Source organism: Sturnus vulgaris, chromosome 5 (assembly GCF_052056855.1).
Source record: "Sturnus vulgaris isolate bStuVul1 chromosome 5, bStuVul1.hap1, whole genome shotgun sequence".
Classification (NCBI taxonomy): domain Eukaryota; kingdom Metazoa; phylum Chordata; class Aves; order Passeriformes; family Sturnidae; genus Sturnus; species Sturnus vulgaris.
In genome coordinates, this window is record NC_142247.1 from 26,238,692 (window position 1) to 26,265,851 (window position 27,160).

Below are 27,160 nucleotides of genomic sequence, written 5' to 3' on the forward strand. Positions count from 1 at the left end.
AAAACAAAGATGATTTGCTATTTTCTTTCTCTATTGAAAACCCACAATATTGTCCTGCACAGACTAATTGTTTCTGTATTATCAGAGCCAAAATAAGTAAGAAACACAAGTAGTCATACTGAGGTTCAAGTCAGATTCTGGTTCATTCTGTGAAACCATGCTATAAAGATGCTATCCTATTTTGTACCACCTTTTAGACTGCTGCTCATAATGAAGCTTTCACCAAGTCTTCTTTAGTCCAAATTTAATAGAGAGTGGGAATCATAATCCACTCCACTACTTACCTTGCAAACTCTGAAACTGAATCTTGCTATCTGGCCCTCATATACTATGCCTGATATAGCTCTGGCACTCTTTCAATATTAGTTCAGCTGTGAAATCAAGAAGGTGCTTTGCCTTGCACAGACCAGATCACTGACACAATGTTAGTCAACAATCATCTGTCATCCTTGCATATTACCCAAATCATGATTACTAATCAAGATCACACGGAAAGTCAATTGCCTGTTTCAAATAGGTCTCTGCTGCTGAGAACTGTCATTTGTCAAAGCAGGCTCAGTCCAATTAGAGCAAAATGACTATATTCTGAAATTCCTGTACCAGGTGGTGACTAATGAAGAGTTCCAACAAGGGTAATGGAAGAGATCATATAATTTTGGAGAACATAAACAGAATTCTTATAGATAATATCATACTTACAGATAATATTCGACTTAGCATAATTATATTAGGTTTTAACTATTTTAACTCATTGCTGTGCAAACCTATATATAACACAAACAGCAGTCTGTCAAACTGTCATTTAATATTTCTCTTAATTCTCATTCACTATGTAATTTTCAAAAATGGATCAGATATTCTTTCACGTAACATGAAAATGCCGAGTACTTTAAATTTTGTAGTTCCATAATGTTGTTGCTAAGCAGTACTTAGAAATAAAAGAAACAGGTTGGTTAAAGGATTACTGCAAAAGGCTTGTTTACAAGAAACTCTTTCTAATTTGGCTTTTTGCAACCTTGTATTTATCTAGGAAAGTACTTAAACATCTGCTTTGTTTCCACTTCTACAACATTTTGCTATTAATCTTTATTCTGATGTGAAGCTCTTATGGTAGCTAATGGAAGGCTATAATCATACTGTGATAAATAGAGTACTGCATGCTTAAAAATATAAACCTATATATTCTATAGATTAACACTTACACCAATGACTGTGTAAAGGATTATTTGGTGATTTACCTGGTCTTGAGGAAGGAACTCTTGCTATTTCTAGGGAACAAGGCTTTTTAGTGACTGCTGTGTCTATCGAATCACAAAGACTGCTGTCATTTTCTGAAGGAACTGCATCCAGAGGTACAGAGGGTATTGATTCCAATGCATAACCTCTCTTCTTTGAATAAGATTCCTGAAATGCAAAAATTTAAGTAGGTAAGAGAGGTATTTCTCAGATGAGACAGGAAAAGAACCAGGCTCAATAACTCTGCCTAGCAGGGGTTAGAATTCAGCAAATGCATTCTGCTGAAATACAAACAGTAACAGACCAGAAGAATTACTTGCATGCTAGAACATTTCTTATTTATTTTTATTTTCGTAGAATATAGTTCTTGTTCAGTTTACAGAAGAACTTTATTCAGAAAACTTTGTGTTTAATGAAAACTGGATAACTGCTTTTGCCATACCTGTTTCTCTAGGTTGTAATTCAGGGGATGTCTCATTTTCCTTTTTAATTGTATCTCACGAGAGCAACAATTAGATTAACCACTACAATTATGTTCCCTTCAGGGATGGTTTTACAAAATGTTTATATTACATATAAGAAAACTAAAAATATGCCTTCTACATATGGATGGCAGGATCCCAGGCTGTGAATGAAGATGAATTACTGCTCTACGTTTGAGCAAAATAATGACAAAAGGTCCCATAACAGCAATAGATACAGAAAATTCTACTGATTAGCAAATGTTAAGGGTGAGGAAAATAGGAATTAGAAGTTTTGCTGGTACAGTACTCCAATCAAGCAGACTGTTTCTAGTTTCAAACATGAAAAAGAACAAGAAAATAACATCAGTAGGGTTTCACCAGAGATTCATTTTTTTTCATTCCAGCAGAAAGCAATTGCATGGGCAAAGATGTATTTCCACATCTTTCTTATATAGGACATATGGCTGTCTCAAAGTCAAGCATCAGACATAAATCAAATATGATATAATAAAAGGTAAAGGGCAAGAAAGCACCCTGACAGTTAGATATTATCATTGGCCTATACAGAAAATGATTGGAGAATGCAATGTGTAAAACAAAATGTGGAATAACAATTTCTTCACCAAGAATTTATATTACCTAAAATAAGCTACGGCTGTAGTAACAGTGCCTTTTCAGATAAACGATTTCTACTATTAGCAAGTAATTACATGACTCAAGTCTTTGCCTTTTTTTTTTTTTTTCCTCGTTATTGTGCTCATTTGATCCTTGTGAGAGATCATAGTTTGGCAACAATTCAAGGCCTCTTGAAGGATAGGGTTAAGACGGCACCAAGAGCAGATTCACTTCAAAATTCTTGATGGCTTTAGTAAAGACAGATTTAAATCCCAGGTTAAACTAACAAAGCACTTGAAAATGAACACTGGAAACAGTGATTAGGGAAAAAAAATCATACAACTAAAACAAATAGAATACTAAGATGCATTTGTAACTAAAAAAATAATAAATTAGTATGTACTAGCAAACAATAGAAAATTGGTGGTCAGCATTCAAAAAACGTATCTAAAAGAGGAATGTGATTGCATCTCCACCTGTTTCTCCCTTTCCAGGTTCTACCTAGTCAGATTATGAGCTCCCAGTATTAGTAACCTCACAGATATAAACTAATAATAACTAGTTTCAGGTAGTAGACATAATAAAGATTAAAAAATTTTGCAAGTAGGCTTCCTGCAGCTGTAACTTCATTAACTTAAGCCATTCCACTCCTTAAATCAAGTTAAAAGAAAATTATACAGAGGCATCAAAGCAGCTGAAGTGCAACTGCAGGACAAGGGAAGCAATCCTTCCAACCTTGAAAAAAAATGAATTTTTACCCTGTCCATTTAAATCTGCTGTAAAAAGGCAGAGGCAAAAATTTATTTATCAAAGTGATGACTAAAACAGGAGACTTCAACTTAATCCTTGTACTCCTCCAGAAACATGCATTTAAGTCAGAATGCCAAAACCCTAATTATAGTAAATCTGCCTAGAGAAGCCCATGAAATACTGCAGCCTTAAAATTGTCACAAAACACCAAAGTGGAACTCTGTTCAGCACCTGAATTCAGCTACATTAAAAATAACATTAAAAATTCATACACAAAACATAGAATAGACATTGGACAATACTGTGTGTAACCCAATATTCTGTCTGAAAAGGCAGCCAACAGTGCTGACCTAGAGAATAGTGAAACCAACATGAGATCAGGTCAAGCATGCAGTGACTGCTTCTCCTTCTGCAACAGCTTGTGGGTCTCACACTTCATAGTCAAAAGCTGCTGACTTGGTTTCACATGTCTACCAATCCAACTTTCCACAATTACCTTCTCAAGGTGCCTTTAGAGCAAGTTTGCATGCTCCCCATTTTGTTTTTAGCTATCTCACCAAGTTTGACATCGCTGTTTTATATTTTAGATGGCAATGAAGGGCTGTTCTTTACTTATCCTCTCCTTGTGATTTCACAGACATATGCACTTCCCATGTCCTTTCCTTTAGGGAAGGAGAAATACAAACCTACTCACCCAGCTGTTCCAGGATTTGGACCATTCCTATCACCCTTCATCCTCTTAGTCTTCAATGATGTGACAGGGATCACATTTTCTCAGATTTCCTCATTCAAGATGAGGTTCACCAAGTAAACATTTTGACATAGCAACATTCCTTTTTTTGTACTCTATTCCTTTCCTAATTGCTCTTAACATTCAATTTGATTTTCTGAATGTTATTCAACATTCTGTAATTAACATTGCATGAATATAAATGTCAGAGAAGAATAAATAAAAATGATGAGGTTACTCAGAAAATGGTTAGAATGGAAACTATTGACAATTAAATTCTTCCCAAATATCTCTCTAATAAATAAAATATAATAATAGTATGTCCAGCAGAAGTCAAATGACTTAGAGCCAAAAAAAGAATTGTTAATATTTTAGAAAGCCTGGAATTCTATCAACCCATTAAGTGAAGATGATAAACCTCAATTAAAAAGTGCATATGTAACAAAATGAAAAAAGAAAATTCCTCATTGTGGGAAAAAAACATTGCAAAGTCTTCTGGTTGCTGCAAAATGTTCTCCATTGCTTAAGTATTTCTAGAAATTTCTAAGACCTAAACTAATTCACCAACTTCAACTTAGATGTTAGTAGATGTTGTAAGATTGTCTGCAAGTATCAGGTGTGAACCAACGTGATTCTGCCTTTTTTTCTAAGATTGAAAGCTCTTGCCCACTTGCAATAAATAGTAACTACAGTAATTCTACATGTCCAAGTTATTATCAAGTGCATAATAAAACCTCCTAAAAATACTTTTCTTTCATCTTTAGTGCTGAAATCAAAATCTGAGTCTAATTTATATTTTAAAAATAGAGATTATTCAATCCCAAATTTCTATTAACCATTCCAAATTACAGAACATGAGACAAAAAACTGACCACCACCAACAAGACAGAATTTGTCCTTATTTGAAATTATAACTTCATAAAAATAATGTGTTGGGCTGCTAGTACATTAAAATAAGTATTTTTTTGTGGAAAGTATAAAAATGTATACACAATAGAAGTAAAAAATCCCCAACAATGAGAGTGAGTGAGTCACTCTAGTGGGAAATCACTAGAGAACAGCCACCCATACTGATAAATGTAAATTAGATCTTTTTATCTTGTAGAAAGAAAGAGTAACGTGACACTGAAGTTGTAGAGCACATGCCAAGGACACACTGTGGCCTTTATTCATAGGCCTGCAGTCAGCAGTCTCCTCTGAGCATATGTTTGAAGGTATAATACCTATTAAACACTATCTGAAACCTGCAGAGGGGGTAAGAGATTGTTAATCAGTGGGAATGAAATTGTTCCTAAAATATCTATTTTTGGCCATTGCAAAGAGTTATATACAATTGTGCCATAACTAACTAAATCTTCAAGAACTACATGATGTTGAGTTAGACCTTTTTTCCACATTTTTGACAGGTTTCTGGCTTCTCTTGCTTCTGCCTTCTATAGTCTTGCCTTCCTTTTAAGAATCAAACTGAATGATGTATGCTTAAGGGCTGAGATGTAAGCAGTATGTGCAAATTTGTGTTTGTATGAGCTATGAATAAAATTATATAGGCTGAGAAGGCACCTAATCTGAACTGACACTGAAAAGAAGATATAATTTGTACTTAAATTTTTTCATTCTGTCAATATCCTTTCCTACAAAAATCAGGTCACTTGAAGCTTTATTACTTCCCTGGAACATAGGACAACATACCAGGGTCACACGTAACTCTCCTCTTAAAGTAGAAAGAATCTGGGAAACAAAGAAAGATAGAATGCAATATGTCTGTCACCTTTAGAAATATCTTTTTCATTTATATAAATAGTGAAGAACAGCTATTAAATTCGGACATACACCTTGAGATCCAGCAGGGTATTGTGCTTAATGAAGGCGAGAGGACCAGCATCTAGAATCCAGGTAGCTATTCTTCCATCACAGTATGACAAATTCTGCCTAGCTGTTCCTTAGAAGAGTACTATGATACTTTATTGATGAAACTTTGGAGAGTTATTGATCTTATATGCTCCATCAACCCAATGCTCCTGACTATCCGGAGTATCAGCAATGAATATTGCATTTATCCCATTTATGTCAGAGAATTATGGAATGGTTTGGCTTGGAAGACACCTTCAAAGGTCATCTAGTCCAACCCGTTGCTATGGAGAGGGATATCTTAAACTAGACCAGGTTGCTCAGAGCCCCTGACCTTGAATGTTTCCAGGAATAGGGCACCTACATCCTCCCTGGGCAAATTAGTCCAGTGTTTCATCATCCTCACCATAAAAAAAAGTTTCCATACATCTAGTCTGAATTTATTTGCATCAAACATACCTCTTGACATTTGTAAACAGACTGATGTATAACCGTGTTGGATTGGGACACTTCACACTGAAATACTGATGATAGGTAACTGAAGGTTGCTGAGAGGAATCAAGAATTCAAGCAAGAAAGTCCTGACCAGTGACTAAAGATAATTAGAACAGTTTTCTGACATGCAGCAAGGTGGAAAGGGAAATGCTTGGACCTGAAATAGCATTGCATAAGTTTGCCACAATAATGTACTAAGAAAAAACAAGTGAAAGTATTTCATACGTCACAATAGCCCAAAACCCCAAGTAGGTGGTGAAATATTTATTTTGACTGTCTTTTCAGTCAAAGATATCAGGAATATTACAACAATTTATGACTAGTAAAAACACATTTGTCTATTACCAATAATTTAACAAAAGAAAGTTTCATAGTATTGTACAATTAGAATAATTTTTCATGAGTCAAACTATCATAAATGTTCCTTGTTATGACAGCTAGAAACACTTGAATGTGTAATTTGTCATAGAACATATAATAAGGTTCATGATATATTACAGAATCTGGAAAATCACCAATAATTCATTTAAGGGAAATGACACTGGAGGATCTATTCTGGTCTGCACAAGGTATTTCGAGCAAGGATTTTAAGAGTATGATCTTTTACCCTTTCACCAAACATCTAAAATTGCAGGCTTGCTGTTGAAGGAATAATACAAGTACAGAGTTAACTATGTTACAGAAAGTAATTATTTCTCTTCTGCACCTGAAACGGCCTTTGTAACTTTCAGCAACCTTCCAAGGAGCTGAGAAAAACATCAATTTTTAAAAAAACATGCTAGAGTTGTTGTCCTGTTTAGTTAGTTAGAAATATAAATATGATGTTTAGTTTTTCAGAAACCATTCAAAATTTAGTTTTGCTTTTTCAAACTTTATGTATGAAAAAGAAAGAGAATTATTTACATAACACCCCAAATATAGGTTTATTTTTCCCTTTCCCAATGCATATTTTCACATATCCATGTTTCAAAGTTCATACAAAAACTCTACAGACACAAATCCCTGAAAGCTAAAGGTTCCTATAATGCCTTATAACACAAAACTCACTAATATAGCCTAAACTATAAATGTGTGAAGACACTGGTAAATTGTGAGAATAATGAATGCAGCGCTAACCTCAGCAGAAACATGTCACTATATTTTATGCAGTGTTTTCATAATTCTTACTGGCAGATATTCAGCATTTCAAATGAAGCTAGATTGTTGTAGTCATGTTACATGTTTTCCCATGAATTCAACACTCAGGCCATTAAAAAGAGCAGATGCTTCCTCTAATAAATAACTCACTGTGACAGAGAATATACTAAAAGTGTACATAAGCTGGTTTATGCAAATGTTAATGGTTATGTGTGGCAACTGTTTTAATAAATAATTCTTAGCTTAGCTGAAAAAATACAATTATAAACTAGAAAGCAATTTCCAGTTTAAATATCCTTTTTTTTTCCTATTATTTTCATGAAAGACATTTTTAAAAAGTCATGTCTTGTTTGAATTTCAAGCCATGGGAAAATGCCTCTGTAAAATAAAGGCTATTATATTAAAAAAAAAAAAAAAGATAAAATGAGCTGAAAGCTAAGCTCCATGGAAACAATACTTCTCTGCAAGACGCTTATGCTCTAAAGGCTAGATTTTAAACATACAGACACTGCTCCAATTGAAGCAGCAAACATGAAGACTAATTCCTCACATTATAAAGGCAGAAACCATGCAAAATGTTGGATATTGAAAAACCTTATACTGAAGTCAATATTTGACAGCAAATGCAGAAAACAATTAACACACTACTCTATGCTAAGCAGACTCACATTTCTAACATTTTATAGCTTAATATCTATCAACTACTGTGCCACTAATGAAAAATGTATGTGTTGCTGTGAAGGGGAGAGAAGAAATGAGTGCACTTAAGTAAATCTTGAAGCAAAATACAAGAGCTTTGTGAATAGCAACCAGAGAACTGTAAAGAAAATCATGCTGACCTGATTGGAGGGCAGATAACTTCACTAAAATGAGACATTATGGGAGAAATTTTCTTTGAAAAGTGAGATTTAACACCAAAATGTGTAATCCATTATCTATCACAAATAAACTATCGCTTTTTTGAAAATATTCTATATCTGTCCATGCATCTCGTCATGAAATCAAGTAAATACCCTTAAAAATTTGCATAATAGAAACCAATTAATTGATACCCCATACAATAGATTTGATAGAAGAGACAAATATTTGCTATTTCCGGAAAGAAAATCTCCCTTGCTTAAAGGTTTTTGACACTGAAGAAATAAAAATTTAAGTATATTTGGTATAAAAGTTATTACTGCAATAGCATAAACCAAGACTCTCTTAAATCTCTCCTACACATGCTCCCACAGTAAAACAGAAATGTTTTCAAACTACTAAAGTTATGGAGAGTTGTATTATCAAAATGAAAAAATTTTGTTGTGAATCATACTTTTATTTATTACATAACTGAAAAGAGAAATAAAAAAATTAACAGAAAAAGTTTTAAATTGTTCTTTAAAGATCCCAGCAGCATACGAAATTTGTAGAAGTTAATACTTCCTAATGAAATAGTACCAAATAAACTTTGCAGATATTTCAGCAGTGTGAAAACTAAGCCTAATAGTAAGACAGTAAGTAAATTCATACTGTAAGCTAGAAGTGGTGCTTAAAACCAGTAAAACAAGTTATTCCTTGACAACGGAGGAAATACACACATTAGCAGTAAACATAAATTAAGAGGACATTTCCTGTATCTCCTATATTCTTAAATTACCCAGTAATTCTCTATTTCATACCATAGTTCAGAACAGTAGTTCTGAATGGAAACCTACAAACTCTTGTTTCCTGGCCAAAAGTGTGCCAAAGCCCACTAACATTCATAACATAGATTTTCAGTTTTATGGACACAAAAAGCTCCATTGCTCAGTGCTATCTCCTCATACTGCCTGTACTCTTGGATATTTTATGAGGGCTGATGTGGCCATGTTGAACTTCAGTAGCTAAGATGGAAATATAAGGACAATACATGAACATAATAACTTAATTCACTACTCATCACTGAGGGAAAACCATTCTGCTAATAAACATGGTTCTTCTGTATGGCTCTTTAAACAAGAAATCCCAGTTTTATGTGAAAGCTCTACTGCTTTAATTGTTACTATGATGATGTCAGTGGTATGATAATCTACTTATTCATTGCAAATTCTCAGCCCTAGCTATTGTGAAATGGAAACAGAATGTGAAGATTACATAAATTGAAATGAAAAAGATTATAAGGGAACCTAAATTACATTTCTGATAAAATTTGAATATAAAAAATTTCTAGAGATTCACTGCAAGATTCCAGTTTTGGAAGAGCTACCACAGAGTCATCTGTCTATTTAATAAGAATGAAGGGGTCTTGCTTCAGGTTTGCAGTCACGCTAACTGTAAGGAATACTTTCATTACAGGTATTCTGTGTTAATGTTAATTCCTTTATATACAAACAAACTAAAACCAAACCAAAAAGATGGTAAAAAGTTCTCACAAAAAAAAAATTCCCTAATGATTCTATTGCTCTAGGTCCTGATTCAATTATTTTCTTATATTTCATCAATAATAACTCATCTTCAAAATAGCAATGTAAATGCTAAAAATTAAAAAACACTCAAGATCCTTTCTAATTTCCATGATGAGAGAACAGTGTTGGTAAGAAAAAGAAATTTGCTCCTCAGAATGCCTGGATGTCACATGAAACCATCCAAAGCCAGACAACAGGAAACCCTTGGCAGTGGGTCTTTCTTGCTGAGTCAAAGAGTGAGAGTCTAGCCACTAAAAATCCAGACTGTGGAGTGTGTGCAGTTCTTCTTTGATCTTACAGTCCTGATGAGAAATAACTGTTGGGGGGCGGAAAAAGATATTAAAATTGCTATCCTTAAGAAGCAGCTCAAAAAATTCAGCTCATGAACCTTACAACAGAACATTATTGCATTCAAACAAGACTGAAAAAAAAAAAGAGATCCACTCAGTCTGTCCAGTTTGGAAGTGGATAGAAAGGAGTGAAGGAAATCTTTCTGCTTTGTCAGGTGTGTACCCTAAGTGCCCCAATACTTAATTTGCACACAAATTCAGCTCAAAAACTAGGCATGTGGTCAAAAAACATCCCTCTACGTCCTATCTCACACTGGCTGGCTCACAGTGGTTCCTGTTCAACAGAAAAGAGTAATCAGTTGAACATCTTCAGGGATGTGGACACTTTCTTAATGATACAAGGAGCAAGAACATCCTGATGGGTTTCTGAAGGAACTTGCTGCTGTCAATATTTCTTACTCACAATGCAAAATCACTAACTCTATAAAAAACAGTCTAAATAAGGGACAATTTAATCACCTGCCCATATACAAACATATTACAACAGTTTACTAAACAAAGCTTTATGTATATATAGAACTCCTATCCCTATGTAGTATCTGCTAATCATAAAAGCTAATTAGGGACAAACCTAGTAGTTTCTAAGTACTTAGATCATTGGACTAAAATATTGTCTGAGAGTTATAGACTCAATTTTGCTAAATTCAAAATTAGATAGATATAAATAGGACTGAACATTGCCTAAAGATTTTATTTTCTCCTTCTTCACGGCATAAAATATTGTGAAACAAAAATTACGATTTTATAAAATTATAGCACCTCCAAAAATAATATAGTTGGCTCGATACTGTCAGTTTATTAATTTACCTCAGTGTCTTCACACTTACACCTTTTATCTTGAAAAACTGCAAAATGCCTGGTGGACAGTTTGGGTTATACAGAAACTTATTTATAACATCTTTTTCTAAAAAAAAAAAAAAAAAGCTCTCTCCCCCTTTCACCAAAGGAACACAGCTATTCTCCATACTATTAGGAGCATTAATGTGATTTTTTTATTATAGTAGATTTTATAAAACAAAACTGCTTATTGCTTCTGGAAAGTGAATAGAGCACCTGCATTCTACAGCAATATATATGATAAAAAAAACATTCTAGATAAAAAACCATGAAACATGAGATTCCCATTTTCTAGCTGAATTGCCTTTCTCAGAGACCTTAAATTAAAAAGGAGTATTTCACTATAATTGGTAGATCACATTTTCTATCAAAAGTAAATCCAAAATACCTTTTGATGAAAACATGAGACAATGTAGTTTTATGTATTTCCTTTTGATATCTCAAATAGAGACTCCCTCAACTTCAGTTTCATTTTATTTTACATCCAGCTCATGAGTTCTTCCTAATTACAGGTTTCTAGTAGTGAAAAAAATAACAACAATCAGTTTGGGATTTTAAGAAACTGCAAGTCTTAGACCAGTTTTGAATTTTGGTGAAAATACAAGGTATCTCTATAAAGTTCCATTTATATGAAAACCCAAGTGGGATTGAGCATGTTAATGCTTATACTTAAGAAATTTGTTGAGTCAGGACCTATCTCACTTTCAGACTCAGTATAATGGATATCAGCATTAAAGGTTTTCAGTAAGATGCCATCACCAGACATGACTTTAAACCCAAGACATGCAATTCCTTTTGCACAGCAAGAGAGGATTCAGTTAGATCCTACAGAATTGTTATTTTTAAAAGTTCAGCTGTCAGTCAGGTCATTTCTTAAGAAAGAAATCAGGTCTATAAATTTTACAGACTTCTCATGGACTCACTCTATGAAGTCATGATTTTCTGTACTATAAAACCTGAAGTAAAAAAAATATCCCTCATGGTTCTGGTACTAGCTTGGTTCTCAGATATATTTTTAACATCATTAAAAATAAACAAAACAAAACAGAAAATAGGTTTTTACGCTCAAAAGAACTCCCAAAACACTAAGTGCCTTTAAATAGCCCTTCACAGAAATACAAGCTGACTGTAAGGCTAATCAGTGCAGCAAATCCGTGTAGTAATCAGCATGTCCAGATATCCCCACTCAACTGCACTGATATCTTATCTCCACATACCTCAACACCAGCACTTTTATTCATAAACTCTTCCTCCTGTTACTGTGGTAGGAACAACAAGTACAATGTATCTGTGATAGCTTTTTTCCCCTGGAAATGTTAATACTGAACAGTGGCTCAATTTGGTCAGAATAACTAGGAAGTTCAACATAAAGCAGTATATTAAAACTGGAAAATTTAATATTTCTGTTATGAAGCCGCTGAAGTTCAAACATGAAGTTTTTAACACAAAGTGGAACTTCTTTCACGTACAAAAATGAATTGCCATGTGCTATTGCTATCTATTCACTGAGCAATTCAAATTGATATTTTTTCCCATAATTTGAGAGGCAGGACTGAAAGCAAAAACATTCCAATAAAGTGTGTCTTCTGGTTACCACTAAATTCCAAACCACAAACAACAAAAGGTAATATAGTTATACTATGTAAGATCTTCCCAGATTACCATTGTGACATGTTACAGTTAGGTATGTGACAGTGTTCAATTCAACAGTAATTTCTATATGAATTTGAATACAATTAATAGGAATTAAATTTCATCTTGTAAGCCACTACAGTCATCACTATTTCAGGTTATTTCTGACATACATCAACAGTCCCAATACAGTTTAACACTTCTGTCCTTCCTCTCTCATCCCATTTAATTTTGTTATTTCATGCTCACACCAAGAGAGAGCACATCCCAGCAGTGACCAGGTTTACACAGTGCTGCACAGGGATAGCCAAATTTTCAAAAACAGTGGTTTACAAACTGGAGAGGCATTCCAAAATTTTTAAAGAAATAAGCTCATCTGAGGTCCCACAGCCTTACAGAGGATTATAGAACAATGATATGAAAGAGATCTCTGAAATTCATCGCATCCAAACTTGCAGTTGAAGCAGAGCTCAACCATTAGGAGCTTCACTAGTCAATTCTGAAAATACTCATGGCTAAACAGATTATAGTTTCTCTGGTCATATTACACACCTGTGTAGTGGTATCTAAATTACACAACTAGCACAGTAAAAATGCATTTGCAACAAGACAGCTCCAAATTTACATTGCATTTTAAGAAGCTACATATGCAATGTATACCATACGAAAGAATAAAACATTCAGCTTCATTCCTTAAAAAACAATCAGAAAATGTAGCATAGCACTAAAATAAGCCACAATTTTTTTCAATATACTTATTTTCTATCACTGTTCAGCAGGGTATAATCATCACCTGCTGGTTCTTTCTAGGCAGAATACATATTGCACTTTTCAGAAGCTGCTTCAGTGCGTGGGTGGTGTGCTCCTGAAATTACTAATAAAACTTAAGCTTAGCACAAAAGAGGCAACATTGCAAATCAGGATTTTCAGAGAAATTTTGTTTATGGATAGTAGAGCTTTCCATGTTTAAGTAAACTCATAATTTAATCCACTAAATTAGGAAGAAAATATTTTTCATTGAAGGTTAGAAACTATAGGAAACTATTATAGATAATGTAACAATCTTACTCTGGCTATCTGTACTCAGCTATACTTTAAGCCAAAGATTTCTCTACTTCTTCTATATCATCACCAAACAAGAAGACAGGTTTCCTCCCCTGTATCATAGAAATTAGATAATGCCACAAGACTTTCTGTTTCTAATTTTGGAGAATTTCAGCACCAAGTAAGATCAGCCAGTCTGGCTGCCAGAAGCCAGACTGCTTCTTTACCAGTCTAGTTTGAAATGCACTTCCACTGAATTGCACTGAAAGGTAAAGTTATTAATGGATTGAAAAACCAAGCTGAAACACTTTAGCCATTATTTTTTAATTAAAATCATGTTCTTTGTTTTTCTCTGTTTTTATTGAAAAACTAAGGATGAATACTTCCTCTTTTATACTACCTCCCCTGCACTTTAGCAGTTCAAAAATTACTTGAACATTCGCATTGAGATAAAAATCTAAGAAAATTTTTGAGGCAACTGAAAATAGAGGGAGTTCAAACTGAAAAAATATGTTAAAATGAAAACAAATAATGCCAAATAAAACCCCCAATATAAAAATCTTTCAGAAAGAGACATGTTGCCTGTCTCCAGAGTGTCAGTACAGAGGGCTTCTTAGGAGCAGATTTGATCTCTATGTGAAAATTGAGTTAGCTCCTTACTTAATTACCCCATGTATCCTGAACTGACTTTGAAAATGTAAACATAATTGCAGCATAATAATTTTCAGTGTCAGGCTTTCTACAGAACAACCTTAACTAGCTTCTACAATACAAACAGTATACACAATTTCTACCCATTAAAAATCACTTTTTAAAATTTACATAAAAGAAGTAGACAAACATAATAATCTTCTGGAAGGCAGAGTTGAAATACATAACCTTATTAACAGATGCCTCAAACTCCAAACTTTAAATATTCCCACCACAGCTTGTACTGATAAAGAAACTATTATATACAGTTCTCATCTCCTAAAAAAATGTAGTTAGGAGTCCACTTTTTCTCCTCTCCCTCTAAATAAAAAGGGATTTTGGGGGGAAAGTCTCTCTTCCACAGGAGAACCCACGATAAAGTTGCTGGAGTTCCTACTCCTAGGAATCCTAGAGTTATATAAGCAGAAGATCAGTCTTTAAAGAAAATATCAAGGTCTCCCAGAAGTTAATTTCCTCTTCAAAGATGAAAATTTGACACTAAGCTAGAAACATAACATTTAAATATTTAAGTAAATTTTCTATATATTTTTGTGAAGAGCCATGCTTCCCAGCAACTGGCAACATGAAGATTTATACTTGGGGCTTTTGAATCAAAGTTCAATTTTTCCATAGCAACTGCACTGCTGTCTTTACAGACATTATTTTCATTTTGTAACACTTAGACAAATGAGGTGTTCCTAGCTGTCATCATGTCAAACACATGGAATAATTGTTAGGATTTTTAAGTTGTACATACAATACAATTCAAGACACAGTCCAGTCAAGCTGACCCAACAGCACCCTAAATGGGACAGAGCTAAACCTGCCTTATCTCACAATTACTTTATATCATAATTAGAAAAAGATGCTGGCATGGCTGTCAAGATTAAGGTGTGTGAACTGCTTGCTTTAAACTGATAATACTGGAGGGATCATGGAGAATTCTGTAGCACTCATCTGTCTGACACTGCAGACTGCCCTCTATTTATCTCTGTACATCAGGCCCTGTTTGCCCCTTAGCAGAGAAATATTCAAGGTTTCTGCTATCCAAGAAAAAGAGAATGGAATTATAGACATAAATTCAGAGTATGCTACTTTATTCTCAAGAAAATGTGAGAATGTATGTGGTAACTGAATTTCTGCCCTAAACCAATAACTCCAGAACAAAGCAACAGCCCCAAATTAACCCCAAATCATAACCTACAAATGGAATGCACTCTCTGCTAAAATAAGAAGACATGCCTAAATTTCAGTCTCCACAAATCCAGCTGCATATTCTAAACCCCTGAAATTTTTACAAGGCATAAAGATTTTTCCATAAAGCTCTTCCAGCACTTCACCAATTTTGACTGTGAGAGTTGCTTGTTCTGAAAGTATCTGTATTATGCTATAACAGGTTTTAAATGATACAACATTTTACACAGAACTTCCTACAATAGCTCTTTCTAAAATGACACTTCCCAGCACAGTAGAGAGAGCAATGATATACTGAATGACAGAAGTAACCTCCAGACAAGCTTTTTTCCCTAATTGCAAAAAAGAAACCGTTTGTCGAAGAGATTACTGCCCTCTCTTTCGGCATATTGAAAACTGTTAGCTCACTAGGTCACAGATGAACATTTTCATACTCTCACCTAAAACTCAATTTCATGTTATCATTGTGCCTCTGACTGTGTATATAAAGCAAGAATCAATCTTTATGTTTGCTCACCTTTGATGTGCAAACACAGTATATTTATATGACTGTAAAAATCTATTTTTCAATAAAGGAGAAGTGTAAAAATGAACTCATTTGTGTTCAACAGTAATTGAAAGACCCTTTTCCCTGGTTTTGGACCTTTAGGAGTACAAATTTTCAGGCAGCATGTCAAATACCCTTATCTCACTGTTTCTTCATGATGAAGTCTGCACTCTGATATGTTAGTACACTGACATGAGTAACAGAAATGTATTTGTGTACTTTTACCTAAAACATGCTGTTGCACATATACAATTTGTTAGATCAATTCCAGATACTGTTCTTAATCTAGAAACTTACATATATAATTTGTGTTTTCAATCTCTTAGAACAAGATGTTCTCTGCTGCATTCTGAAGTAAATGTGAAAGATCCAACAGATTAGCTAACAGCTTGAAAGACTGCATACATTGATGGCAACAATTTATAAATCCAAAGTTACTGGGTTTTGGTTTGGAAATTTTTCACTACCTAATTTCTTTCCGTTCTCCCATAAAAAGAAATCAACAAAATACCAAAACTGTTTCTATCCATAAAAACTGATGACAGAGACAATCTAGAAAGGCAGTCTGACATATCATAAATGAAAGCATAATAAATATACTCTGTTTTGTACTCATAATTAGAAATCTTATTGTTAGAGCAAGAAGGATGAGATATCATAAGTCTGAGTTTAAAATTTAAGTACAATGAATAAAACTAATTCAGGAATCACTATCTTAAAACTTCCATCGTAGTTGAAATGAATCTCTATAAACGGGAAAGACATACCACCTAACCAACCACATTTAATTCCACTTTTCAAAGGCATCTCTCAATTTTATAGTACTCTTTATGCATACCTTACCAAAAAAAAAGAGACATGGAAAACAAAAATATTTTCTGAAATTTGGAAATAAAAATGGCATGCACGTTCATCGCAGGAAGGTTTAACAATAATTAGACCAGAGGTGCTATTTAAATAAGAAAAGTTTCATTTAAGAAATATGTTTTAAAACAAATGCTTAAAAATGAGGAATTAGTAATTATAGTACTCCTATTATAAATCAGAATAATTCCAACAACTCCACACTTTGCCAAATGTCTAAAATGATGGATAGTATGAAGTAGGAAACAGCTACTGAAAGGGGAAAAGAATATAAAGGCTCCTTATCAAGAGACAGGGCAGTGCTCATTGTTATTCAAGCACATGAGCTGCCGTATCCTGTTTCCATTGACTGCAGGGAAGGCTTCAGCATTGACTTCAAACAGGTGCAAGTCCCATGAGACTTAAAGGGAATAAAACGTACAGTCACGGTATGAAAGCAACAGTGTATGAACTGTGGTGAGACAGGATATGTAATTCCAACGTGGTACACAAGAATCTGACAAAGCTATTTAAATGCAGTGCCAAGTAAGGATGCAATGGAAAAAAACCAGACATTTCTAAACAGAAATTTGGCAGGTCTTCATTCAATGCTGCAAAAAAACCAAAAGTGCAGGAAAAATGTTACAGAAATAAGAGTGCCAATTTATAGTGGGGGGAGAGAACAAGGGAGACCCAGAAACAGCAATAAGTATCATCCTGTTCTGTAGCAATACAATATCACTTGTTCAGGACACAGCTGCTGCAATGCTTTGGTAGATACTGCAGACTGGTCTGCTCCAAGACTTGCTGGGACTTAGACCCAAATATATTACCCACTTCTATTTATTCTCTTCTGTATTATGATGAGCATTTGAAAACATTTGGGTATTTTTTCTTCAACTTACATAATCTTCAAAGACAAGTCTTAGGCTATATTCTTATATCAGTTGAGTTATGCATGATGTCCTCAATTAATTCTATAAAGAAAGTAGCTGAGATGTCATTATATTAATTAGAAGCTGGTCAAAAATAGAGTACTTATCCCAAAGGAAACTATGTGACTTCAAAATTTCTTTCCAGATGGAAAATAAAGCTATCCAACATAGCAACTATCTATCTAAAATAGGGGTAGTAAACATCAGTCTCCATATTAAACTCATATGAACAATATTATAGCAGGATGATTAAAAATTTAATTTTGCAACCAGCTTTTGACACTGAAATGAAGAGTGAAAGTAGCAATTTTGAAGGGAATCAGGCAAGACTATAAATAACTAAGAGTTAAGGCAGAGATTAAGCAGCTCTTCTATAGTTTCTAAGTTTTATGATGAAAAGGGAATCACATACCTGTGCAAGCATGGGAAATCCAAGGTTCCTGCACCCATTACAAGGTGTCAGTGCCTCCCATAAACCAGAAGGTCCACAGGTATTTTCAGCTGCATCATCATCTTCTTCCTCCCTTGATGATAAACGCATTGAAGAAGGCCTCTGTGCATAAAGAAACAATATTTTCAAATTAAACACAATGATATATTGTTTATAAAATTTTTATCTTATGAACTTAAGTGTCTCATTCACAAATTCCAAAAGATAAACTGCTAGTTTAATACAAAGTAACTACTCAAATGTTAAACTGCTGTATGAAAATAATAATTTCTAAGGAAGGTGCATATTGAGCTATCTGCAATTATACTTTAAAATTGAGTGAAAAGATTAATATATATTGAAAATATTTATTGTCTTTATTGTCAAGAAATTGGCAATTTCTACTTAATTTTACTTTAAAATTTGCTGTAGTATCATTAAGTTTAGGATATTCCACAAAGAATAAAAACTAACATTTGCCTGGATGGGTCCAAGGTTTTTGCAGACAAAAAATTGCCTGCAAGTTTTCTTAATTTTAAAAGAAGTAGAAAAGTTAACCCAGTAATGAATGATTTTTAAAATCTTATGTCAACACAAACTGTTACAAGTAAAAAAAAGAAAAAAATTTTTTTACACCTTAATTATTTGTCCCTATTTAAATTGGTATATGGAATAGCTGTTCTAACCTGCTTCAAATTTGCTTGAGTAGCCTGGCTGATACTCAGATACTAAATGATGTCTTAAGAAAGGCTTCTTTCAGAAGTGGCTGGATTTTTGCTTGACCAGAATAGCACTGTTTGAGACAATGGCTGACCACAGCTATCAATCTGACTGTAACATTAACTCTAAAGCACTGCTATGGGGTCTATGTAAAAATCACCTTAAAAACACCAACACATCACTGAAGAACATTTTAGCTAAGAGAATAAAGAAATGCATGAAGTCTGCTGCAAGGAAGGGAATAGAGAAATGAAAGAAAAGTAGGGGGGAAAAGAAGCAGAGAAACAGCAGCAGCTCTAAAGATGAACACAAGCTGATGGAAACTGTAGGAGAAGCAAAGGCACCACACAGACACTTGAGACTAACTCAAATTGTAACATCTGAGGACCATTTAACTCTTGACTCTCGTGCTAAATTCTCAACACAAAACTTGGTATACTATTAATTTAAGCACGGAAAATACCTCTAAATTCTATCTCAAATCATGCATCAAAGATGAAAAACACAGTCTATCCCACTCCATTATTCTGATTCCCCCTGATTAGAAAATGGTTTGCTCCCTTGTTGCAGACTTCATGAATCTAGCCATATCTTGTAAAGTTAGGTGGATTTATTTACTTTTTATTTTAGAAGTCGATTTCTAAAACATTCTTAGCATGGTATTTCATTAGGTTATTTTGACACTCTAGTAGTACCACAGAATATGTTGCCATAGCAACCAATATTCTCACACTGATTATTAAAAAGATTGGGTTAATTCTGCAGAGTGTAGGTTGTGAAAGACTATTATTGCTAGGTATTTGCATAGACAAAGGAAGTAGACTAGAGGTCTTTCCCCTCTATTTCTGATGTCATCTTCCATGGTGGCTGCCCTGCACTTGTATTTTAAATCTCAGAATTGCTGTAGCAGAGAATAAAGCACTTCTTGCCCCCTGGAGAAAAAATCGAAGAACTGCAGCAGTGCTCAGCACAGGAAAGCAGGTAACACACATTAGCTGTGACCTTACAAGCCAATGGAAACGAATGAAGACAGAAGTCATATAAACATTTCAGTGCACCTTGTAAAGGTAAAAAAGACACACACATAATATAAATGAGACATTTTCAATACAATTAAAGGAAGATGAATTGCAATAGAGTTACTGAAGGGGAAGCATATGAGCATTTAGCCATTACAGGAACAGAGTGAAAAACCCCATGCCAAACCATTATTGAACAGTAAAAATAAAACAAGCAGAATGAGAGTTGTATACTTCCATTAGATGTATTTTATATAAATATTTTATATAAATAGCCTAACAGAGTGTGAATCACAGGAATTTAATATCAATATGAATGAGAGGAAGTGGAAAGTACATAGTCAAATCTCCTGATCATCCAAAAAAGGATCAGTCAATGTCAGAGTTTATTAGACATTAAGACTGGAATAAACTGACTGGTACTCCCATGCAACTAGACAATGCAGGTACGAACATGATAGACTAGTTTACAGACTACTGCAAATCAGGGTTAGCTCTCTTTATACTTGCCCAGATTTCTGCCACCAATAAGGCACTAAAAAGGAACCATTAGGAAAAGTCTATTTGGAGGGGGAAGAGAGTTTTTGCCATCATCTTTCTCACCCATCCCTGCTTGACAAAAAGCCCAGTTCTTCCCAGACAATGGGAAGGAAATATGTGGGAATTACTACAGGAAAAGAGAGCTGCATTTGCAAAGAGGAAAGAAGGATTTAATAGCAGCATCAGAGAAAGGGGTGACAAGTGCCCCAAATTTGATAAACTTGGGTTGCATACCCCGGGAAGAGGGATGCGTCTGGAGAAGGCAAACAAGATACTGAAAAATCTACAATCAATTCACAGGGCTCAGACTGTTACACAAACCCATAAAACTCCAAACCCAGACCACACAGTTTCCTGTTACTCTCTCACAGCCTTCATTCCTTTCCCAGAACTCCCTAATTTTTCTGTTCTGTTGTATAATTTAATTTTGCCTCCTCAGAGATCCTTTGAACATGAAAATCTAATTCTGCGTGTGCTACTGGGAAGCCTTGATATAGTCCTGTAGGGAGAGTTTTAGTAAAACCAGTTATTTATGCCCACTTCTCAGAAAATAAACAAATAAATAAATAGAAGAGATTTCTATCAACGAATAAAATACAGGCACAATGTAGAGCCTCTTATTTATGGCCATTTTGAGTTAAAACAACCCAAACAAAGGTAGTTTAAAAATGCCATCTAAATCACAGTTGCTCAGTTAACTGAATGAGAATCATGAAATGGCAAACTCAGTATAAACAGCAATACTAAGCTTCAGTAAGGGAACTTCTGCCTAAGTTAGAAGAGACACAAGCATAAGTAACATATACACTGAAACAGAACAGACAGAAAACCTTATATGATATTAGATAGGATATGCAAAAGGAAAATTTGGTAGAGAAATCTCAATATATTAATAGAGAAGCAAAGATTTATTAAAAGTTTGTTTTTATTGGAACACTAAATCAAGTATTAGACCTCGCAGTAGTAAGAGGCTAACAAAGTAATTTCTCTGTGTAAAGAGAAAATAATAATGATACAGCAGTGAGAGAGTAGTAAGATCTTGCATAAGGACATTGGACCACTACAGTTAGTGAAAAATTTTCTTCAGATACTACTGAGCCTATCACAACACCTCTCATTTTCATACTTAATGGGTATTTAAATCATGTCTTCCAAAATTTAGGTATGGAAGCCTTCCTCTTCATGTCTCCATCTACATAAGAGGCAAAATTTGTGCACTAGGATGCTTTAGATTGAAGGACACTTTTATAAAGAGGCTATTTATTCTCCAAAACATGTATGTATATCAGATTGTCTATCAAAATAACTTGGAATCTCTATCCTGATCTAAGAGAGCAAGCCAATATTTATCAACAGAGAGAATGATGAACATAGAAAAAGCAAAGTCTGTCCTACTCTTAAAAGCCAACAACAGAAGGTGAGAGCAGTTTTAGTCTTAACTATTACTTATAGTTACCAAATTCACAGCTCAGCAGCTGTACATCATGTGTCAAAAACACATAAATACCTTTATGTATGGCCTTCTTTTAAAAAGATGTTAATTATTTCCTATCTAACAGATGACCTTATTACCTAGACAAGTTTTTTTCAGGAATACAGTAAATGATATAAGATGTTTTATTTCCTTTCAGTCCCTCTTTCTCTCAGCTTTTAGTGAAGACTGGTCTGCTTTCTGCCTTGACATATGTAAGCAGCCACTGCTAGGAAAAACACGACTCAATTCCCTTGTTTCAGAATACATAGGAGACTTTCCTATACTAGTCCAGTGAAACCTAAAACCAAACATCAAAACCTTTCCTTCTTGTATCTGGTTTTTCCATAATATCATCCATTAGGAGGAGTATTTTACATACCCTTTCAAACAGTATCTGCTAGAGCAAAATAGCATCAGCAAACTATTAAAGGTACAAGATAACAGGACATTTACTATTTGCTATTGCATCGTAGATCTGGAGACACGAACATTAACTTATCATTTATCTTTGTAAGAAAACACTATTTTCAAAAGGAGCGGCAAAGATGAAATCCAGAAGGCAATATCCTTCTGCTTACGGGAGGCAGAAAGCAACCAGACATTTGATAAGCCAAATGCTGCCACTCAGTTTGAGACAATGAGGTCAGTAGGAAGTTTCTTGTGTAGAAACAATTTGTCAAACATGAATTTTCTATCATCTAAACAGAGATGTGCTTCTAACTATCCTTGGCCCAAAGGACAAGTACCTTATACTGTGAAAAAAACCTTGCAGTTCTGTTACCTAGTATTCTATTTTGACATTATACTAAGAACTAATAGAGCAGAAAACTGTTCCTGAATCTCTTCTATAAATTAGGATAAGCAAGTCAATCTCTGCCACAGCTGTCCCCAGCAGCTGCAGCAGTCAAGACAGGGACAGAAGAGCTGGGACAGTATTCTGTGCTCTCAGTGCTCCCCCTGCTGCTGCCCAGGGTTCTCTCAGGGGAAAATGCCTGAGGCATGCAGAAGAAAAAAGCATTAGGGCATGACACATAATACAATAATTTCCTATTTTTCTACAGAAGCATCTCCACATGACGAAAATATGCCCTTCTGAGATTCAGTAAAGATCTTGAAAAGGAGGAGCCTCAATCATGACATACATCCTATGTCTCACAGACAGTGAAAGGTTTTGGGAACCTGGGCACACCTTTCCCACATCCCCCAAGGCCTTCTCCCTGCCAATGTTTTTCTGTTTCCCATTCTCACGATCTTGTCTTTCACCTTACACCACACATCTGCTGCTATTATTTCACGAACATGTTTCAAGTTTGCATCTCTTTCATTTGCTATGAGTCTGGTTAGAGTTTGATTGCACCTCCTGAGTTCTGCAAAGAAGTGTCAGGAAGACAAAAATAGTCTTGTACTTATAGCAGCAGAATGATGGAGAAGTGTACTCTGCACCTTCCTCTGCCTATGGGATGCTAGACATGTTGTTTCAACATCTCCAAGACGGTCACTAAGTTTGTGTTCCTGATCTGCTGGCTATGCTGAAACTGAAGGTGACTTTGCACAAATGCGGGGCTACATCAGGAATTATTTTGAGAGGTTCTGTGACTATTTTCAGTGGTGTATGAGCCTAAGTAACCTGAAAATCTCAGCTCTAGCAGTCCCAGAATCTTTGTCTCTACACCACTGCACATCAGCCCAACTGCATGTAATAATCTTTTCTGACTGGGGCTCCAAAAGAAACACCACCGCTGAAGCGGTCACACCCTTTGAACTCCAAGATCACAGTGATGTCTGATTCTGAGGAGAAACTCCTGTAACTTGAGGTCAGTAGAGTCAAGTGAAATGACTGCATGTAGCAAACACAAAATATATTAACTTTAGGCAAATGTGATTAATTCATATACATGAGGAAAACTACGTGATTGTGTAGTTGCTGCCCCTCAGTGGGCAAGTGCTATTTACACCTATCATGATGAGCACTCCAAAATTAATCACTCTGTCTCCAGAGCAAGATCTGACACTATACAGGAACTACATCTTGGAACCAAGTGGCAAGCACTGGATGCATACTGAAAAAGGTCAAAATTTTAAGTAAAAATGAGATTAAAAAATGAGTACATCTGAACATGTATTAAAAGTAGAGCAATACATTTGCAATTTTTAATTCATCCTTGCATGTAGCATAAATAATGAATATTCAAGATGATTCTGAATTTTTGCACTACTTTCATAGAAAGATGCAACCATTCATAAAACAAAAGTTTTAGGATTTAAAAACGTACTACGTGATCTGTTCTCTCAAGTGATCAGTTACAGGAGCTGAGGGAATGGCCTCAAGTTGTGTCAGGGGAGGTTTAGGTTGGGTATTAGAAACAGGTTCTTCACCCAGAGGGTGACTGGATACTGGAACAGGCTCCCCAGGGCAGTGATCACAGCACCAAACCCGACAGAGCTCAGGGAACATTTGGACAATGCTCTCAGGCACAGGGTGTGAGTCCTGGAGATGGCCCTGTGCAAGGCCAGGAATTGGTCTTGATGATCTTTATGGGTCCCTTCCAACTCAGCTAATTCTGTGATGCTGTGATTTAATATAAGTTATTTGTTTATTCTATGTAAGCTACTTCTCTATAACGTACCAAAACATAGGCACTTCCATAACTTACTTCACTCTAATATATGTGTTTGGGACAGGACTGAACTGCAAAATTAATTACTCTTTCTTAACATTAGCTAAAATAAAGTGAACCTGTGTTTTAAATACTTGTCCAACTTTGAGCACATATCTAATACTAATAAATCAGACTATTTGCACACTTAACTTTAAATGTTTAATATCAAAGCATTTCAAGATCTTTACTTTACCATGGAAAAGAACATGAAGCATAAAGCCCTAAAATAGAATTCACCCAGGAAGTCGTAGAGACTGCAAGGACACTCTGCTACAGAAATGTATTTCTAGGAATGCCTTTCCATCCCACAGACATAGTTGGTTTGACCTATGTTAGCATTTTGGAAGGGTATACACAAATATGGGCTGTGCAAAAAGGGAAGGCATTTGGTAACTTTTTTTTTTTTTGAATCCTGAAATTTAACCACAGGAACAGTTTCAATTAAGTTAATGGAATTTCTCATGTTAATGACAGACTTACGCATCTCCCTGAATCAATATGCACATGACTCACTCCAAAATGTGACTCACTGAAAAACTCATGTACCACATGAAAAAGAAAAAACTGATAACGAAGGGCATAGGAGCCTGCAGAAAAGCAAAATCAACTGTTAATAATTTTAAAAATATTAAATAGCATTAAAGGCTACAGAATATTTGCCCTTGCATAAAGGAGAAAACTCCTAATTCAAAGTAATGACCACCACTTTTGGCTTTAAATGTTTCAGAGAAAATATTGCTTGGAGAATAGCTACAGAGGCATCTCTGTATTTAACAGCTCTATGTGATCTGAATGTTATCATATAGTATTTGAAAAACTCAGTGCTATGTAATTGCCATGAAAATCAGCTGTAAGCCATGCATTTTTCCTTTTTTAAAACTGTGAAAGAGAGGGTGGGTAAGTGGGTGGCAGTATGATGAAACTTATAGAAAATACATTATTTGTCATGAAATAGAGCAGAAGAAAGAGAAATTAAAGTGGGGGGGGGAAATCAGGTGGTAAGAGTAGGCAGAAGTCACCACTTTATTACTCCTCCAGCACAGCTTTTTATTTAGCACACATATTCTCAGTAGAAATGTGCTAATGAAAACGCAGTTATTATTCCATTAAGTTGCTGTTGGCTTAATAAAGGACATAAAAGAAAATCATACCTTAATAGACAAAGCCAATCTAAAGAAGAACTGTATGCAGTACTGAGTTAGTCATCTGAAGGAGAACGCTGTTTGAGAGTGGATAATCAAAAGACCTTTGAAGAACCATTTTGCTAGATGATTTACAGATCCAGTAGTAACAAATTACTAGTGGTTTGCCATATTGGCAACCAAGTGCTAAACATAATGTAAACAACACAGTAGAAGAGCAGACAGCTGAAATGTTTAGCAGGGTATAGAAGTTAAAGGCCTAACTGGAAAAGATCAGTCAAAGAGTGATCTACCTTTTGTTCTCAGAACTACAAGCAATGCCTCAGACTCCTGAAGAGGTGTTGAAAAGGATCACACGTACACACACCCCCCATCAGAGATGCAGAATCCTATCAACTGGAGAACAGCTCTCAATGCAGCCTAATTTACATGGCACGTGGCAGCAGCATTCAAAATCATCCTCACTAGGAAGGCAAAGTCTTTGCTATGTCTGGTAGGAATATCTACCAATGTGAAGTTCACATACTGCAAGTTGCTGCTTTTTCCTGTCTTATATAATTAAACCAGTGACGTCACTGCAGTCATCTCAATAACCACTGCTGCCAGAAGATGTAGGACGGGGGGTGCTTTTCCTGTGCTAGCTCATTGCTACTGTTCCTTTTGCCTCTAGTAGATTCAACACCACACATTCAGATCCACCACAATACAAACACACCTTTCTTTTCTTTCTCAGACACATTCCTGAGAAGCTGAAGACTTAATATTTAAATATTTTCTCCAGCCAGTCATAATATACTGTCTTAAATCTCCTATAAAATACAGAAAAACAAGGCAGTCAGCAACCTGCTTTTAACTATAACTCCTGTGAAGCATTATATTTCTTAGGAAGTATCAATGACTAAATAAGCGATTGTGATCTGCTAAAATTATTTCAAATTCTTAAAGGAAATACCAATAGAGACAAAGGCAAGGCAATGAATATTGCAATACCCATAAGTAAGCAACTATTCATAATTGAAAAAAAAGACCAGCATAGCAATAAAAAAGCAATTATATTTTAGTATGATTTTTGTCTAAGTTTGACAGGCAGTATTGAGGCTGCTTCTTCACAGATTGTGAACAGCCCATATTTCAGAGATATTAGGCAGGGCACCAATATCAATAAAAATAATAGCAGTAGTAGTATTAATGCAAATTGTTTAATCTCAAATAATTACTGAAGCAAATAAAATTGAAGAACTTCTTCTGGGATTTTCCCTCATGACACTAAACTGAAACTTGTGGTAAGTTTAGGAAGGATAGATGCCAAGAGAAGAGAAATAAAAACAGATACTCAAAAATTGTGTAAATCATTCAACCCTCACATTTCTATGGAAAAATAAAGAACCTGGTGTAAAGGTGCATC

The 27,160-nt window shown here is 34.9% G+C and overlaps 1 protein-coding gene across 11 annotated transcripts in view; it reads right to left on the minus strand.

Annotated features, from left to right (window-relative positions):
• Positions 1-27,160, minus strand: part of ANKS1B (ankyrin repeat and sterile alpha motif domain containing 1B) — a 405,789-nt gene that overhangs the window by 288,999 nt on the left and 89,630 nt on the right. For all 11 annotated transcript variants that reach the window (XM_088165098.1, XM_088165094.1, XM_088165099.1 and 8 more), the window contains exons 9-10: positions 18,183-18,323; positions 1,239-1,404 (exon numbers count right to left, since the gene is read on the minus strand). In XM_088165098.1, the coding sequence (XP_088021224.1) occupies positions 1,239-1,404; positions 18,183-18,323 (307 nt within the window). The remainder of the gene's footprint in view (positions 1-1,238; positions 1,405-18,182; positions 18,324-27,160) is intronic.